The 18,185-nt window shown below is 52.5% G+C and overlaps 1 protein-coding gene across 2 annotated transcripts in view; it reads left to right on the top strand.

Annotated features, from left to right (window-relative positions):
* Positions 1–18,185, top strand: part of STX8 (syntaxin 8) — an 84,325-nt gene that overhangs the window by 45,920 nt on the left and 20,220 nt on the right. Inside the window, exon 7 of one of the 2 annotated variants that reach the window (XM_036394727.2) lies at positions 8,507–8,570. In XM_036394727.2, the coding sequence (XP_036250620.1) occupies positions 8,507–8,570 (64 nt within the window). Of the gene's footprint in view, positions 1–8,506; positions 8,609–18,185 lie in introns of both variants that reach the window. The other variant, XM_036394729.2, reaches the window with a different exon arrangement.

The raw sequence follows: 18,185 nt of genomic DNA, 5'->3' as shown, positions 1-18,185 counted from the left end.
TGTTGATACCTATGGAAAAGGGCTGCAATGGTGTAAAAACTTGGGGAAAATGAGACTTGCTAGAGGAAAGCTGGGGTGAGTGCTACCAACAGTTTCTGAAGGCAGTGTTTTAACAAATCCTGCTTAGATTTTGGATAAAGGGAAAACAAACAAATGTGGAGTCTGAAGCAGCTTCTGTGCTTTCATTTTCTGCTGTAAGTTTGCAGAGCACAAACAGATTGAAGCAGGAGAAGTGTTTGGCTTGGCAGGGATTTATTTGTTAGAGCCATGGCAGTGGCCTTGCAGCCTCCCAGTGCTCCAGGCTTTCCCAGACATGCAGATTTTATGGCTATTTTATCTATTAGCAGGATTTCCTTGCTTTTTCCCAGAGCCATGTCTGTAGGAAAATAATTTGGTGGCATTGTCCCTATAACTTGAAGATTGTGCTGGAAGTTTGGGTTGTGCTGGGGCACTTGGATTTGGGGTTTGAATAGAAATAAATGTTAATGACAAGTGCAGACAGCCCAGTGAGTGCTGTGGGCTTGGAGAGCCCAGAACAGAGCCCTGGTGTGTGGCACTGGGGACTTCAGCCACTGCTGTGAACTGGAGGCATTTATTTTTATTTATTTTTATTTATATTTATTTATATTTATTTATAGTTATTTATATTTATTTATATTTACTTATATTTATTTATATTTACTTATATTTATTTATATTTACTTATATAATTTTATTTATTTATATTTACTTATATTTATTTATAATGTTTATAGTTCCTTATTTAAATATAAATAAATATAAATATTTGTTTCTATTTATTTATAATGTTTATAGTTCCTTTATTTATCATACAGGAACTATATGAACTATAGTTCATATAGTTCATATAGTTCCTGTATGATAAATAAAGGAATATATTTATTTATGATTCTTACAGGAACATTTTTGTTCTGAAGCTCTGTTTGATCTCAGGTGACTGCACTGCCTTAAACACACTGAGGGAAAGGAGGGGTCATTGGCTGGGGGCAAAGGGGAGGAACAAATGGCTTCACACTCGAACACTTGCATGGAAGGAGGCTTTTATCTCCTGGCAGATAACGGGGGGAGGAAGGCAGTGCCATATCATGTGAGTATGGTTCTTGCCTGCCTTGTATCACTGCGAGTTCTCAACACATCTGGGCTGAGAGCAGTTCCAGTAACATCCAAAAGTGCTGTTTTGGTTGGCACACTGGGGCTGTGCTAGATGCCAATTGGTAATGGCTCTTGGAAAGAGCCTGCCTTGAAACTGTCCCTGAGCTGTTCCCCAGAGAAATTATTCAATTAAGTACAGCTAAAATTAATGGCCATGGGTTTTGTTCGAATCAAACAAAATAAGCAGCTGGAGAAGGGGAAACTTCTCAGTGTGTGCTTTTAAAATAACAACTCTTAACTAATAGCTGTGTGAGCTGGGATTGATAGCAGGGTTTGTTTCCCCGGTGCTGCTCGGGATGAGCCGCTGAGGCTCCCACAGCTGACACCCTTGGATGGTTCTGGGTCACCTCCAGGCATTCCCCAGGCACCATCTGCTGCTCCTGGACCTGCCTGGGAGAGGGTGGAGTGTCCTGGGCTGCCTGGGGGTGACAAAGTGTGACCCAGATACGCTCAGGTATTGTAGGAGAGGGAATGCAGCGTGGAAGGGGGCGCAGGGCGGAACCAGTGGGCCCGGAGGTGTCCTTGGAGCAGGTGCCAAGGTTCCCTGTGGCAGAACAAACAGGTTCCTCTTGTTTTGGCAGGTGTTAGCCCTGAGGGCTTGCTTGGGGAAGGTGTGGGCTGCTCCTGGTTCTGAGCTGGGTCTGGTCTATTCTATTCTATTCTATTCCATTCCATTCCATTCCATTCCTACACTAAAGAATAGAAGAAAGGATTTCATCAGAAGGCTAGCAAGGAAAGGAATGAATAATAAAATCTTGTGACTGGCCAGAGTCCCAACACAGCTGGGCTGTGATTGGTCTTCAAGCAGAAACAACCACATGAGACCAATCAAAGATGCACCTGCCACATTCCACAGCAGCAGATAACCGTTGTTTGCATTTCGTTCCTGAGGCCTCTCAGCTCCTCAGGAGAGAAAAACCCTGGCAAAAGGAGTTTTCATAAAAGATGTCAGTGACAGAGCCCCCTGTGCAGCCGTGCCCCTCTGCCAGCAGGGCAGGGACAGGGAGGGTGGGACATGTCCTGGGGCCACCTGGAGCCGGAGGCTCTGCAGGTGAGATCCCCTCTGCTGCGTTCTCCTTTGTAACAGGAATATTCCTGCAGAAACTACAAAATTCCCAACAGAAATTGCAGCAGGAATATTCCTGTAGGAACTGCAAAATTCCCAACAGAAATTGCAGCAGGAATATTCCTGTAGGAACTGCAAAATTCCCAACAGAAATTGTAACAGGAAAATTCCTGCAGCAATTAGAAAAAGCTGCCTCCAGTTCACATCCTGACACTTTCCCAGCAGGAGCCCAAGCAGAGCCTCTGGACCCTCCAGGGCCATCAGGATCCTTGTTCATTGAAAGAGGCAAAGAGTGAGACAGCTGGAACACAGAGGAGCAAGTTGGTGTGACCCCTTTTGGAGCAGTTTGTGTTTTTGGGGTTTTTAACGCTTACAGGAAGTTCTGCCAAAGAGGAGATCAAATGTCCTCAGTTAAATTTGGGATGGCGCAGGGAGGGACCTTGGTGTTTGCCTGAGATGCAGGGAGGGACCTTGGTGTTTGCCTGAGATGCAGGGAGGGATCTTGGTGTTTGCCTGAAATGCAGGGAGGGATTTTGGTGTTTGCCTGAAATGCAGAGCCCATCAGAGCAGGCAGTGTGGTGTCCCAGCCCATCAGAGCAGGCAGTGTGGTGTCCCAGCCCTGTGGAGCAGGCAGTGTGGTGTCCCAGCCCATCAGAGCAGGCAGTGTGGTGTCCCAGCCCATCAGAGCAGGGGGTGCTGGTGTCCCAGCCCATCAGAGCAGGCAGTGTGGTGTCCCAGCCCATCAGAGCAGGCAGTGTGGTGTCCCAGCCCATCAGAGCAGGCAGTGTGGTGTCCCAGCCCTGTGGAGCAGGCAGTGTGGTGTCCCAGCCCATCAGAGCAGGCAGTGTGGTGTCCCAGCCCATCAGAGCAGGCAGTGTGGTGTCCCAGCCCATCAGAGCAGGCAGTGTGGTGTCCCAGCCCATCAGAGCAGGCAGTGTGGTGTCCCAGCCCATCAGAGCAGGCAGTGTGGTGTCCCAGCCCTGTGGAGCAGGCAGTGTGGTGTCCCAGCCCATCAGAGCAGGCAGTGTGGTGTCCCAGCCCTGTGGAGCAGGCAGTGTGGTGTCCCAGCCCATCAGAGCAGGCAGTGTGGTGTCCCAGCCCATCAGAGCAGGCCGTGTGGTGTCCCAGCCCATCAGAGCAGGCAGTGTGGTGTCCCAGCCCTGTGGAGCAGGCAGTGTGGTGTCCCAGCCCATCAGAGCAGGGGGTGCTGGTGTCCCAGCCCATCAGAGCAGGGGGTGCTGGTGTCCCAGCCCATCAGAGCAGGCAGTGCTGGTGTCCCAGCCCTGTGGAGCAGGCAGTGCTGGTGTCCCAGCCCTGTGGAGCAGGCAGTGTGGTGCCCCAGCCCATCAGAGCAGGCAGTGCTGGTGTCCCAGCCCTGAGGAGCAGGCAGTGTGGTGTCCCAGCCCTGAGGAGCAGGCAGTGTGGTGTCCCAGCCCTGTGGAGCAGGCAGTGTGGTGTCCCAGCCCTGTGGAGCAGGGAGCCCAGGGGATTGGGGTGCAGCTGAAGGAGGAGAAGCCCAGGAGGGCACTCCTGTGTTGCCTTTGGCACAGGGAGCTGCACACCTCAGAGGGGCTGTGAAAACCTGCCATGGCTGCAGCCAGGAGACAAATTAGGATTCCTGTCTTTGTGTTTTTTACTGCATTTTTCCCCTCTTCACTCTGCCTTGACATTACAGCTGGCACACGGTGCTGAGGTTCTTCAGGTTTCTGATGTGCTTACATCAGTTGCAATCTTCATTTCATAGCCCTGGCACTTGGAACAATGCTTTGCTTTCTTATTACCGTGCAGTTATGGGGTTTGGACATATAGGGGCTGGCATTCCCTCTGTGATTCATTTCTTTGGTATCCAGCTCTTCTCCTGAGGCACCAGGGACCTGAGGGAGGGAGGGAAAGCCTGCCTGGCCTCTCCTCTGGACTCCAGCCTCACTGTAATTGGGTTTGTGTTGGGATTTCAGCTCTCTGTGTTCTCCTAAGGCTGGCTGGAGTCTCTGTCACTCAGTGGGACAGGCCTGCAGGTGCATTGCTCATCAATAAATGCCATTGAGTGATCCATCAGTTTCCATCCACAGAAAATCCCAACAGTTCTAGGGAAACCTTTGGTCAGCAGCACCACTCTGTGAACTGATCAAACCCCAGGTCTGCTTCTCTCCTCCAGTGCTGAATTTCACGTGGCCTCCTCTGTTTGGCTTTTGGGTTTCTCACTCCACAGACAGAATGAGTGCAGGTCACAGATGGAATTGCCAAAACCAAATGTGACTTTTTATGCATTTTAAAGAAAACCAGCAGAAAAAAACAACCCCCACAATCAATGATTTTATAATTAGTGTAAAGTCATGTATGCAGAACTCCAAAACCTGTTCCACTGCATGGGAGGAGATGGTCACCCTTCCCAAGGGATTCCTGAGCTAAGGAGAGGGATTTAAAAAAGCAAAAGCCATGGCCTGGCAGAGGGAGGAGAGGAGACCTGGAAGTGCCTCTGCCTTCCTGCAGCAGGGACTGACCACTTCCCATGGGGAGTGTTGGGCTGCCTGAGCTCCTGCTGGGCTCCAGCACCTCCTGCCTGGCTGGTGGCTGGCCCTGTGCACAGGGACACGTGGGCAGGGCTGGGGACAGCTGTGACAGTGGCTTTGGGCACTGCAGGACACGTGGGCAGGGCTGGGGACAGCTGTGACAGTGGCTTTGGGCACTGCAGGACAGGGACACACTGGGGACAGCTGTGACAGTGGCTTTGGGCACTGCAGGACACGTGGGCAGGGCTGGGGACAGCTGTGACAGTGGCCTTGGGCACTGCAGGACAGGGATCGGGACAGCTGTGACAGTGGCTTTGGGCACTGCAGCACAGGAACACACTGGGGACAGCTGTGACAGTGGCCTTGGGCACTGCAGGACAGGAATGGGGACAGCTGTGACAGTGGCTTTGGGCACTGCAGCACAGGGACAGGGATGGGGACAGCTGTGACAGTGGCTTTGGGCTGATGGAGCAGCTCCTGGCCCAGCTCTCCTCCAGCACTGACCTCCAAACCTCTCCCACCTGGGCTGTGCTTAAGGGACTCTGAGTTCAGGGCGTGGGCCCTGGGTTTTATCTTGTGCTTCTTGAGATCCTGCTGCCCTGAAAGGAGAAGATCCTGCTGCCCTGAAAGGAGAAGATCCTGCTGCCCTGAAGGGAGAAGATCCTGCTGCCCTGAAGGGAGAAGATCCTGCTTCCCTGAAAGGAGAAGATCCTGCTGCCCTGAAAGGAGAAGATCCTGCTGCCCTGAAAGGAGAAGATCCTGCTGCCCTGAAAGGAGAAGATCCTGCTGCCCTGAAAGGAGAAGATCCTGCTGCCCTGAAAGGAGAAGATCCTGCTTCCCTGAAGGGAGAAGATCCTGCTGCCCTGAAAGGGGAAGATCCTGCTGCCCTGAAAGGGGAAGATCCTGCTGCCCTGAAAGGAGAAGATCCTGCTGTCCTGAAGGGAGAAGATCCTGCTGCCCTGAAAGGGGAAGATCCTGCTGCCCTGAAAGGGGAAGATCCTGCTGTCCTGAAGGGAGAAGATCCTGCTGCCCTGAAAGGAGAAGATCCTGCTGCCCTGAAAGGGGAAGATCCTGCTGCCCTGAAGGGAGGCCTGCCTGAGTGGTGGCTGCAGGGCTGTGCTACAGGAGTGTCCTTTGGAAGGTCACCAGCAGCCAGCCTGCCTTCCCCGTCTGCTCCCTCCCTCTGCCAGCTCTCTCTCCATCCTTTTTTAGCCTGCTCCTTGCATAGCCAGCTGAATGGGAGGTGATAGAATGTGGAATTGCCAGCTTGAAGGGCAGGGGGGGCTGCAGGTGGGTCAGGAAAGGAACCTGAGGAGGGTCAGTGCTCTGAGAAATTCCTTAGCCACGGATTCCTCGGTGCTCACCTTAGAAATCCAGGGCTAATTTTCAACTCTGCCTTTCCCAACATGGATTTCCTTTGGAGTGGGGAGAAATATTGAATTTGCAGGGAGGTTGGGCACTGCCCTGTGCCTGGGTGTCACAACAACAGGGGATGGATGGGTGGGTGGATGGATGGATGATGGATGGATGGATGGATGGATGGATGGATGGATGGATGGATGGATGGATGGATGGATGGATGGATGGATGGATGGATGGATGGATGTTTCTCTTCTGGGCTGGATTTCTGGTTCAGCTGGGAGTGGGGTCAGAACCTCCTTGTGCTTCCTCCCCATTCCAGCTGCTCAGACCTCCAGGTGCTGCCATGAGCCCTCCAGAATTCTCCAGGTCCCAGCTGAGACATCGAAGGGCTGGGTGCTTGTTGAGCTGTGGGTGAAGTGCCCTGCTCCCCTGGAAGCTGACTGTATCACAGAACATGGTTTTTATGTACCTGTATCTGGAGAAATGCTTCTTCCAGGATGGCCAGGGCAGCCCTTTGGTTCAGCAGTGGGTCCTGGCAGGGGGATGGGAAAGGAGAGGCTCCACACAGAGTCCCAACTGCAGTGCCTTGGGCTTTGAAATGATGACAGAAAATTTTCCTGCTCACATTTGTTCTCATTTAGCTACAGCTTGTTCACCAGGATGTTTTTCAAGGAGGGTCTGGTCCGTGCTGGCAGAGGAAAGTCTCCAATTTCCCAAAGCTTATCACTTTGTCCTTGACAACGATGGGAACTTGCAGCACTTCTTTTGGTGGAGAGGCAAACATGAGCAGTCCTGCCCTTGCAGGCAGCATTGTCCTGCTCTTCCTGTATGCTGAATCACGCAGGACAGATAAAGTTTCCCCAAAATATTGTTGGCTTTGCAGATGTCAGACCTGGGAAAGTTGGGTGGAAGGGGGAGGAGAGTGAATATCTGAACTGCAAACTGAGCAAAGCTTGGAGCTCAAACAGAATGCCTCCCATCCCTTGGGAAAATGTGTGTTGGTGTAGGATGGACAATACTGAGCGCCGTAATATTGATGAACAATAATTTTAAACATTGCAAACAACTTCTGAAATAAGGAGGGTTTGTGTCTGGCAGAGAGCAGTGTTGGGGGGGTGCATGGTCAGATGCAGAGGGTGAAACACAGGGGAGTGGTTGGTGTTTGGTGAAACACAGGGAGGTGGTTGATGTTTGGTAAAACACGAGGTGGTTGATATTTGGTAAAACACAGGGGAGTGGTTGGTGTTTGGTAAAACACAGGGGAGTGGTTGGTGTTTGGTGAAACACAGGGAGGTGGTTGATGTTTGCTAAACACAGGGGAGTGGTTGATATTTGGTAAAACACAGGGGAATGGTTGATATTTGGTAAAACACAGGGGAGTGGTTGGTGTTTGGTAAAACACGGGGGAATGGTTGATATTTGGTAAAACACGGGGGAATGGTTGATATTTGGTAAAACACAGGGGAGTGGTTGGTGTTTGGTAAAACACAGGGGAGTGGTTGGTGTTTGGTAAAATGCAGGGGAATGGTTGATGTTTGGTAAAACACAAGGGAGTGGTTGGTGTTTGGTAAAACACGAGGTGGTTGGTGTTTGCTAAACACAGGGGGGTGGTTGATGTTTGGTGAAACACGGGGGTGGTTGATGTTTGCCCCCTGCCCTCCCTTTGTGGGGATTCAGGGATGGTTTGGGCTGCAGGGCAGCAATCAGGAGCTCAGGCTTTAGGAAAGCTGTGTGTTTTCAAAGCCCAGGGTCTTTTAGATGCTGATATCATTTTACATGGGGATTCACTGGAGATGACAGAGTGCTGGTGGAGCAGATGGGATCATGCACTGCAAGGATGGTGCTCAAATGTCTCAGCTCTCTGGGAGAGCAAAACCTCCGTGCTCTGTGTGCCTTGGACATTTCCTTTGTGCTGCAGAACTTTGATAATTTTATGTGGTTTTTGCTATCTCTGTGTACAATCAGCCTGGTTTTATCTCTATGTGATACAGTGCTTGTTCCCTGATAAGACTGAGGACATAAACACCCTCCACAATGAACATCTGGGACCTGAGGGAACAGCTGCAGCTGTGTCAGGAGAGGTTTGGGTTCCCCTCAGCCCTGTGGCTGCCACCATCCTGTCCTCCCCGACCTCCTAGACTGGTGCTGCTGTTTCAGGCTGTATTTTTTCCTCCACTTCAGGCTGTACTGTCTCCTCCACTCTAGCACTGGGGCACTGCCCTGGATCTGCAGTTTCTGTGTGCTGTCTCCCAGGATTTGGACCTTTCCGTGAAGGGAGCCCTGGTGTGTCCCTCTGGGGGATGCAGCTGGTTCCATTCAGGGGCTGTCAGCAGGAGGGAGGCTGGGCAGGGGTGCTGTGGGCTCAGATTTGACGTTCCTGTTCCTCTCTCCCCAGAGATCATCGATGACCTGACGAGCCTGGTGGAGAGCACGGACGGGCGGCTGCGCAGCCAGACACGGCACGTGCAGGCAGTGGAGAGGAAATCCACGTCCTGTGGTAGGAGAGGCTGCAGGACAGACAGCCAGGGGCGCAGGACAGACACCATGGGGCACAGGACAGACAGCCAGGGGCGCAGGACAGACAGCCAGGGGCGCAGGACAGACAGCCAGGGGTGCAGGACAGACAGCCAGGGGTGCAGGACAGACACCATGGGGCACAGGACAGACACCATGGGGTGCAGGACAGACAGCCAGGGGCGCAGGGCAGACACCATGGGGTGCAGGGCAAATGCCCAGGGGCGCAGGACAGACAGCCAGGGGCGCAGGACAGACACCATGGGGCGCAGGACAGACAGCCAGGGGTGCAGGACAGACACCCAGCCAGGGCTGCCTTGCGGGGCTGAGCTGGAGCAGAGGCTGGGCAGAGTCACAGAATAAAGCAGGGATTGATTCAAAGCATCTCCTCCATGGATCCACCTTGGGATCCAGCACAAGAGCCCAGCCAGGGCTGCACCCAAGGTGAACCAAAATGGTCACAAAATGAACCCAAAATGAACCAAAATGGTCCCAAAATGCACGGCCAGGCACAGGGTCTGTCCTTGGGATCAGTTCTGCTCCATTTGCATCTTGCAGTTCATTGTCCCATTCCAGCTTTAGCCCATCCAGTCCCATCCTTGTTTTTCTCTCTCCAGCCCACGGGGTTTGTGCTCCTGGGCTGAGATTTGGATCATTTGTCCTTGGTGCCCAGCTGGAGCAGGAATTGTTTTGTGTCCCTGCTCTGTGCACAGAGCTCAGCATCCCTTACCATGAACTCAGAACTGCACACCTAGCCAGCACAGAGTCTGAAAAATATAAAAGCTCAAACCTGAGGCCTCCCCAGGGCAGTTGTTCACTGAGGATGTGCAGTTATTAACTGTTGCTAATTGCTGTGCAATGCTCCCCCCTGAGGCACAAGCCCCAGCAGCTCTGACTGGCTGTGCTGAAGTGCTGGTGCAGTTAATTTCCTTCAGCCATTTGACTCCAGCCTTGCACAATGTCCTGATTGTAAGAAATGGTTTGAAATTAGAGCAGTGCATGTTAATTAGCTGTACACAAACTTGCTACCAGCTCTCACAAAGCTGGCACAGCAGGGAGTGGGGCTGCAGGGGCTTTCCTGGGGTGTCCTGTAGGAATGAGCTCCTAACCCAGCAGCACTCAGAGCCTGCCAGGCATGAAATCCTTCCTGGTGACCCCTGCAGTGATGTGCAAGCTGCTGAACTAAACTGGCCTCCCTCTGCAGAGAGCCAAGGACAGGGGTATCTGCAGGCAGGTTTGGATGGAGAGCTGAGCTCTGACCAGGACAGGGTGCTGTGGGTGGTGGAGGAAGTGTCTTTGTGTGGGGAGAGTGAGTGACTGGGGGATGAAGTCCCTGGGGAGGTGGTGCCAGTTCAGGTCAGGATCAGCATGTCTGGGTCTGGTTTTTGGTTTTTATCGTGCCAGAAGACGCACAGTGCTCTATAGAATTTTAACTCACAGTCAGAAGTGGCTGAAATCGGGTTTTTGTGGCTCAGTAAAGAGAAAGCCGAGGCTGAGGTGGTCCCAGCCTGGCTGTGGCTGGTGGCAGATTTCCCTCTGTGCAGCGAGGCTCTGCCTGCAGAGCTCCCCAGCTCACACTGGCAGTGAAGCATCTTTCCTGCACCGACAATTCCAGGGATTTATCTGGCTCTCCATCCCTGATAAGGTTTTGAAAGCTTGCTTGATGGAGGCTGATGGAAACCTGTGGCTTCTTCTGGAGGTTAAAGTTGACTTGTCAGAGTCATTTGTCTCCGAGTTCTCCCGTACCAACTGCAGCTGGAATTAGAGGCGTGACTGCAGAGTTCATGACTGACTCTTTTATTTTAGATCTTGGAAGTTGATGCAAGATGGATTTAATTTAAAAGTGAGTGCACTTGAATGATGCTGAGTAGCCCTGTGTGCCTTTGGAGTCTCCCCTTAATTCCTGTGGCTTCGTTTTGCTCACGAGTCCAGGGCAGCCCAGCTTGGCGTGGGGGTGGGCAGGGATCAGTCCCACGGGCTCCAGGGGGGATTTCTCCCCTTTTTCAGGTTCCTCCTGCAAGTGCAGCCCCAGGCATGTTGCCTGATGATGAGGCTGTCTCTTTAACTCAGAAAGCCCATCCTGGCTGCCTGGGGAATTTCAGAGGAGGAGGAGGAGGATGGGAGAAGGAAGGCTGGGAGGATCCTGGCCTGGATTCCTTGGGGGTGACCTCTCTCACCCTTTGCACATTGAAAAACATTTGGCTTTGGTGAGAAGTGCAGCCTCTGGTGCCTGTTCCCTCTGCTCCCATAGGTCTTCCTGTGTTTGCATAACAATTTGGGCATAAGCAAACACCAAATTGCCTCAGCTGGCTGCTTCCTCCTGCCCTGGCCTGAGCTGTGGAGCAGCAATGCTGAGCACACAGGCTTCAGCAGCATTCCTCCCATCCCCTTCCACCCTTGTCCTGGCACTGGGGTGAACTGGTGCACTGGGATCAGAAATACCCTTCCTGTACATGGGATTGCCCCTGGAATGAGGCCAAGCAGCAGGAAACTGGCACCTGCCAGGGGGCCCTGCCAGAGTGCCTGTTTATCATTTAAACGGATCAAATTCAATTGATCAAATTCAGTAACTCCCTGGGTTTGGTGCCTTACTTTGGATTTGAAGCAGGGTGAGTGCTCAGCCCTCGCCCTTGCTCCCCCAGAGCAATCTCCCCTCTGCTCCAGCTGTGGCTGGTAATGTGTTTTTCCCTCCTTTTTGAAATGGTGATGTCTTTTTATTCTGCTGCTGAGTGCCTGTGCTGGAGCCAGGGGCTGTGGATACAAGCAGAGCACCCTGGCTGCAATAATGGAATAATCCCTGTTTTACAAGCAGGAATGTCATGCATTAATGGGTGTGTCTTTGTTAGCAGCCAGTATCATCAGAAAATCAAAGGATTGCTGGTGAAGCCCAGCTTTAATCAATATTTCAACATCTGCCTCTCATGCAAACCCCGTCTCCAGCTGTGGGGCTGTTCCCAGTGCCCTCTGGTGAGCCCCGGGCTGCCCTTGGGGCTGTGCCCTGGGCATTCCCTCAGCCTGGCACAGCCCTCAGCTTGTCCTGGGGGGGTTGTTCCATTCACAGCTGATTTTCAGAGCCATTTTTCCGGCTGTCCCTGAGCTGCTGACAGTGCCAGCCCCCGTGCCGTGCCCAGGGAAGGCTGTGCTGTGTCCCAGTGGCCTCAGGCAGCCCCACACTGGTGGCACTGGGCACTCCCAGGATTGCAGTGCAGGGATAACCACGGGATGGACTCCAGCCTCCTCCGCATTTATGAAATTATTGTTGAAAATCATCAGTCATCCACAGGCAAATGTTTGCACAGTGCCTGGCATTGTTTTCCCCCTTCCCAGCGAGTGCTGGGCGTTAGCAGGGGTGCTGGGACATATAAGTTTCTTGGATTTCAGAAATCTGCATTGAGCTTTCAGCAGGGTGTTCACACAGCTCATCAGTCAAGTGCCAGGCTGGCTGTACCAGCTTTGCTCCAGGAATGGCTGTGTGTGCACAGTCCTGCCTGCTCAGCCTCACCACGGCTGCTCTTGGGCTGCTCTGGCCTCTCTCTGCCAGCCTGGGCACCTTTAGGGCTTTCTGCAGAGTGACACCCACTGACCATTTCTCAAGAAATGGTTTTATTAGAAACTTTAACCCTTAGAACGTCCTCTTAAGAACTGCATTTAAAAATTTGCAAATAAATTGAAGTGTAATTAATGTGGAGATGCTGGGAGAAACAGGGCTTTGGTGCTTTTGGGGTAACTTTCCCCCATCCTTGAGTTTTACAGTGGGATTTTTTGTTTGGTTCCTTCCCTAAAGACCATGGGTAGAGAGGATGGTTAAGCCAGGCTTTGGCTGTGATAGAACATCCTCAAGTGTTTGTGTCTGGAGCAGCCAAGGGGGCTTTGGGTGCTCAGGCCACAGATGTGACCTGTACAGAGGTGGCTGCACCTCAGCTGTGCCATGTGTGGGGTCAGAAATGCTTCAGCTCCTGCTGAAGGGTGAATTTTGGGGAGGGGAGCTGGGCACTCCTGGTCCCAGCCCCGTCCCTCTCTGGTGTTCTCCTGCTGCTCTTGTTTCCTGGGGAAGCAGCACAGAAAACCCTGACTTTGTCCCAGTACAAACAAGCAGAAAAACAAAAGGGGGAGCTTTTATTTGTGATGGATGAGTCCGTGTCCATCCCCTTCCCAGCAGCCTGAGGGCAGCAGACCTCGTTCTCCTCTGTGCCCTCGCAGATAAATGGGAATGAGGAGCAGGCACAGCAGATCCCTCCTGGCCAGGAGCTGTGGCCCGGAGAGCTCAGAGCAGTTTGTCCCTGGTTTCCCCCTGTTCCAGCAGATGGCAATGCAATCCCAGCACCTCCTCGGCCCCAGGTGAGGGCTCAGCTCCCCCTCCTGCCCAGGGATGCCGAGGGCAGGCTGGAAACTCCAGCAGATTATTCTGCACCAGCTGGGATACTGGGTTTTAACCTTGCCAAAACACCTGAATGAAAACCAGAGCTTTGCTGAGCCCTTTCATTGGAGTTTTTGGAAGGTTTGGTTTGTTTTAAAACAGGGTAGCTTGGATTATATAAGGTTTCCTCTAGAAAATAATGATTCATGCAGGCTGGGGCCTTTTCCTGCCAGGTTCTGTGATCTCTCTGTTCTAAGTTTTGCTTATTTTTGCCATGGATTTAATTTGTTTTATAAATTACGATGGCAGCTGCTCAGGTTTGTTCCTCTGACGTTTCCTGTGTGTTCAGATGAGCAAGTCCCCATCCATTTGTTTTTTGCTCAGTGGGGAGGAGGAGCTGGTTGTGTTGCCATGAAATCAGCCTTTCCTGCAATCTGACTCTTGCAGAAGTTACTCTGCTGTTCCTCCCAGAGCTGCCCTGCTCTGAGTCACCTGTCCAGCCTCTGATGGGATCACAACTCTTGGCCTGGCAGCTGGGATGTTTTCCTGTGCTGGTGGCAGTGTCCCAGCCTGGTGCCCACTCCTGCAGTGTCCCAGCCTGGTGCCCATGTCCCAGCCTGGTGCCCATGTCCCAGCCTGGTGCCCGTGTCCTCAGCCTGGTGGCAGTGTCCCCAGCCTGGTGGCAGTGTCCCCAGCCTGGTGGCAGTGTCCCAGCCTGGTGGCAGTGTCCCAGCTTGGTGCCCATGTCCCCAGTCTGGTGGCAGTGTCCCAGCCTGGTGCCCATGTCCCAGCCTGGTGGCAGTGTCCCAGCCTGGTGCCCATGTCCCAGCCTGGTGGCAGTGTCCCAGCCTGGTGCCCATGTCCCAGCCTGGTGGCAGTGTCCCAGCCTGGTGCCCATGTCCCAGCCTGGTGGCAGTGTCCCCAGCCTGGTGCCCATGTCCCAGCCTGGTGGCAGTGTCCCCAGCCTGGTGGCAGTGTCCCCAGCCTGGTGGCAGTGTCCCAGCCTGGTGCCCGTGTCCCAGCCTGGTGGCAGTGTCCCAGCCTGGTGCCCATGTCCCAGCCTGGTGGCAGTGTCCCAGCCTGGTGCCCGTGTCCCAGCCTGGTGCCCGTGTCCCAGCCTGGTGGCAGTGTCCCAGCCTGGTGCCCACTCCTGCAGTGCCCTTGTGCCCTCCAGCCAGCTCCTGGCCTTGCTCTGCCTCCTCCTCCTCCTCCTCCTCACACTCACTGTATGCACTTCTCAAATATTTGCTGGTGTGAGGCGTTGCAATGGATTCAGCTGATGAAAGAGGATGGACCTAAGCAGCCATAAACAGGGTTTTTTGTGAGAAAAAGGTGGTTTGGATTCGCTCTATGAGTCCCAGGTGGAAGCACAGCATGTCCTGGTGCTGTCAGCTCTGTGTGTGTTGAGCAGGAAAAGATGGGACCTTCTGGGTCAGAGGATCCCTTCAGGATCAGTTTCTGAGAACAAGCTTGTTTTTTCCCCCCCATTACTCCTATTGCAAGGCTGAAATGGTCATAAACTTATTTCCAGCCTGGACCTGTCAGGGATACTTCATGATGCCCACGTGCAGCCCTTGTTCTGCTGTCCTGAATAGTTCTTTCCTCTTTTTCATTTTTCCCCTCAAATGTGTGTGTCCAGGAGATCGCTCAGTGTGCCCTCCCAGCTTTGTTTGAACAAATGTCTTTACATTTTCATCTCCTAAACTAATCTGGTTTCTGCCAAGTCTTTTTTTTTTACACTCCTTCCTACCTAAACCTTCTGGATGTTTAAGCACAGGAACCAAGTGCAGCATCCCTGGGCTGCTCTGGGTTTCTGTAAACCCTCTAACCTGGCTTGTCCAGCAGCCCCAGCTCTTCTCTGGCTGTTGGAAATACTGCAAGTCCAGCACGTTGGTGCCTCAGTCATTTTGGTTTTGAGCTGCTTGCTTGGGCCTTTCTTACTCTTGAACATTTTCCACTCGAGTTCATTTTCTTTCCAACCCCCAGCAAAAACCATTGTTTGTCCCCAGAGCGTGGCTTCCTCTCCCCTCCCATGGAATTTCACCCTTTCTCCATTCATCTTCACAGTTTCCCATTTTTTCTCCCGTCCAGTCCCAGCTTTCCTGTGTGCTGCTGCTGCTTTCCAGCTTTGTGTCAGCAGCAGATGTCATTAGCACACTCACTTCTCGTGCCAAGGTCATTAATAAAAATACTTAATAAGCTCAGCCTGCTGACCATTCCTGGAGGAGCTCTGCCAGTGACCTCCATCCATTCTGGTCCTTCTTTCAACGCCACTTCCCCTCTCACCAGTTTCCTGCCCCTCCAGCTCTGCTAATCCCCAGGTTTTCATTCCAGGCTTTCCCATCTGGGGCTGCATCACTTTGCTGAAGTCTGTGTGGGTAGGACCTGTCACTTCCTTTGTCCAAGAATTTCATGACTGACCAGCTAACCTGGTTAGCTCTGCGTGATCTGATTTCCTCTCAGTGCACTCCCAGTGTTTTCCCCCCTCTTTCATTTTTGGTTTCCTGTTCTAATTAGCCTTGGTTTGCTCTGGAGCCTCCATCCTGCCCAGGTTGGTCAGGCCTGGGCATGCTCAGAGCTGTTTCTTCCCTACATTTTGTGGGTGCTGCAGTTCCCCCCTGGCTCTGGCTCTGATTTTGGGGTACCTGTCCTGGCTCAGGTGAGGTGAAGGGCCTGGTCCATCAGTCCTGCCTTCATTCCTGGCTTTAAGGACACCCCAGAGTGGCGTTTCTGGGCCTGGGCTGTGAGGTGTCAGGCAGGCAGAGGCTGCAGCCTGGAGCAGGGAAATGCCATCCCTCCCCATCAGGAGGCAGGGAGAGGGGGAGCAAAAGGCAATCGAGATCTTCTTAATTACATTTGCATATGCAGCTGTTCAAACAGACTGAACTTCATCAGAGCCTGCTCATACCTAGCAGGAGATTTAGAGCAGCTGTTGTCAGCCCACGTAGTGGGATCCTGCAAATCTGGTGCTGAACTAAGCCCCTGGGCACCCTGCTCACCCAAGCTGCCCATCACTGCAAAAGGCCAAGCAATTAATTGGGTTTCAATATTGAGAAAATGGAATTGTGTGAAACATGCGGGCGCGACTGCTTACAGCTCGGTTTCCAAGGATACGTGTTGCAGAATTAAATCATTAATTTATATTTCTGAAAACAGTGATGAAATGTGTTAATTTGTACATTACCAAAGAGGCTCAAACTTGCCTCCTTCTGCCTTTTCTTTCCTAATATGCTCAATGACAAAATAATTGCTCTCCCTGATCTGGAGCTGAAATCCAACGGTGCTCAGGCTCGGGGATTTCGTGCCACGTTCAAACCCAAATTAGGGGGGAAATCATCTGGGTTTAAGGCTTGTAGTGATTCCTGCAGACTGAAATTTTGCCTTCATCTTTGGCTCCTGAATGCTGAGCCTTTTGCAGCCTCCCTTGAGGGTGTTACCCTGGATCCCCCGAGCCCGAGCTGTGCTGGGCACACAGTGCCCAGGCAGGGCATTCCAGCATCTGGAATTTTGTGTTTGCCAAGGCCAGGGCAGGGAGAGGGGCAGCATCTGGAATTCTGTGCTTGGCCAGCCCCGGGCACTGCAGGGCCACAACAATGCACGGAGGATGTGGTCAGGGGGAAATGAGGCTGCTAGGGACAAGTGGTTGTGTTGTCTCTTCAGGGCTTTCTGAGATGTGTGGAGGATGCTGATCCCAGCAGAACCCGGGGATATAAATCAGCAGGGGCTGGGATCTCAAATGCTTCTTGTTTTGCAGAAGTGCAGTGGGACTCCTGCCATCGTGCCAGTGGCTGGAGGAGCAGTGTCCTCGTGGGGAGAGCAGTAGGAAAGCCCTGCCCTCGTGGGGGATTGGTCAGCTCTGCTGTTGCTTTAGGAAATGTCCTGACTTGAGGTGAAAATCGAGATTTTTGTGCAGCCCTGGGGAAGATCCTTCAATGTCACTGTCACCTGGGCTGCTCGCCCAGGCTCCAGGCGGGCTCTGCACCCCTTGCTCAGTGTCACACGGAGGGGACGGGGGCTGGATGTCACACAGGGTGACAGGGCTCACACTGAAGCTGCTGTGCCATCCTGGAGCTGCTGTTTGCAGTGACCTTGCTGGGGGAAGCAGAGCAGTGACCCTGGAATGTCGCAGCTATTTGTGAGCCCAGCCGGGTGCTGGTGGCAGGAACCAGATCTGGGCTGAATGTGCAGCCTGGCTGCTTCAGAAACTTCTGCTGCAGGATGCTCAGCCTTGCTGTGACATTCTGGGGGCCTTGCTGTGACATTCTGGGGGTTCTGGGCTCTGTGGCTCGTGGGGCATGGCTGCACTGAGGCTGTGTTGTACCACAGATGGGCTGTGACGCTCAGTAGCTCCTGTGTAATACTTATTTCCTAAACATTCAAAAATCCTGCACCAGAACATTGCTCTTTTGGCAAGGAAAGCAGTGCCACTGGCTCTGCTTCAGTGGAAGCCTCATTTTGCAAGCCATGCTTTCTGAATCCACCTGGTTATTGCATTTATCTGCGAGGTGCATGGGGAAAACTTGGGAAATTTGGCTCCAGTTTGCAGCAGCTTTTTGAGGGAGGTGCTGTGGGCTTGCACCTCACCCCGGGGTCGTTGTGTGCCTGCTAATGAATTATGATTGTCACTGTGGCTCCTGGGGCTGAGGGAAGCAGGGGATGGTGCAGGGTGTCCCCAGCCTCCCCTTCCCACCCCTCCTCTGTAAACATCTTTCTTTTGTCAGGAGCCTGAAAGAATACACTTCTTTTAAACTGCTATCTGCTTCCACAGAGGGACAGTTTTATAGGATACAGACAGTGCCTGCTGGGATTTTTATGGCCTATAGTGTTCTCAGCAAATGGTTTTGAGCACAAGTTGGCTGGGCTGGAGTGACCTTCTCTTGTTCATTAACTGTCTGTTGAAAAATCTGCGTGTGGTGGTAGCCAGAGAGCCCTGATTGGGGTTGTTTTAGGTGGTGCAGGGAGGTCTGGGCCTTTCCTTCCCTCCTCATTATCAGGCAGCAGAGGCTGCTTAGGGCCTGGTTTATTTACCTAATAAACTGCTTCTTTATCGTCTAGGAAATGCTCACATTTTTCAGCCAAGAAATCCTAGTAACAGGCAAACAGAGGTCTAGCAGTCAGGTCTGGGGAAACAACAAGATGAAGGTCAGCTAATATTGCTGTTATTCTCTTTCCTGGTGGCCATGACAGCAGGGGGGTTTATTTG

Source organism: Molothrus ater, chromosome 19 (assembly GCF_012460135.2).
Source record: "Molothrus ater isolate BHLD 08-10-18 breed brown headed cowbird chromosome 19, BPBGC_Mater_1.1, whole genome shotgun sequence".
NCBI classification, from domain to species: domain Eukaryota; kingdom Metazoa; phylum Chordata; class Aves; order Passeriformes; family Icteridae; genus Molothrus; species Molothrus ater.
Note: the sequence above shows the minus strand (reverse complement) of the source record. Positions and strands in the feature narration are given on the sequence as shown.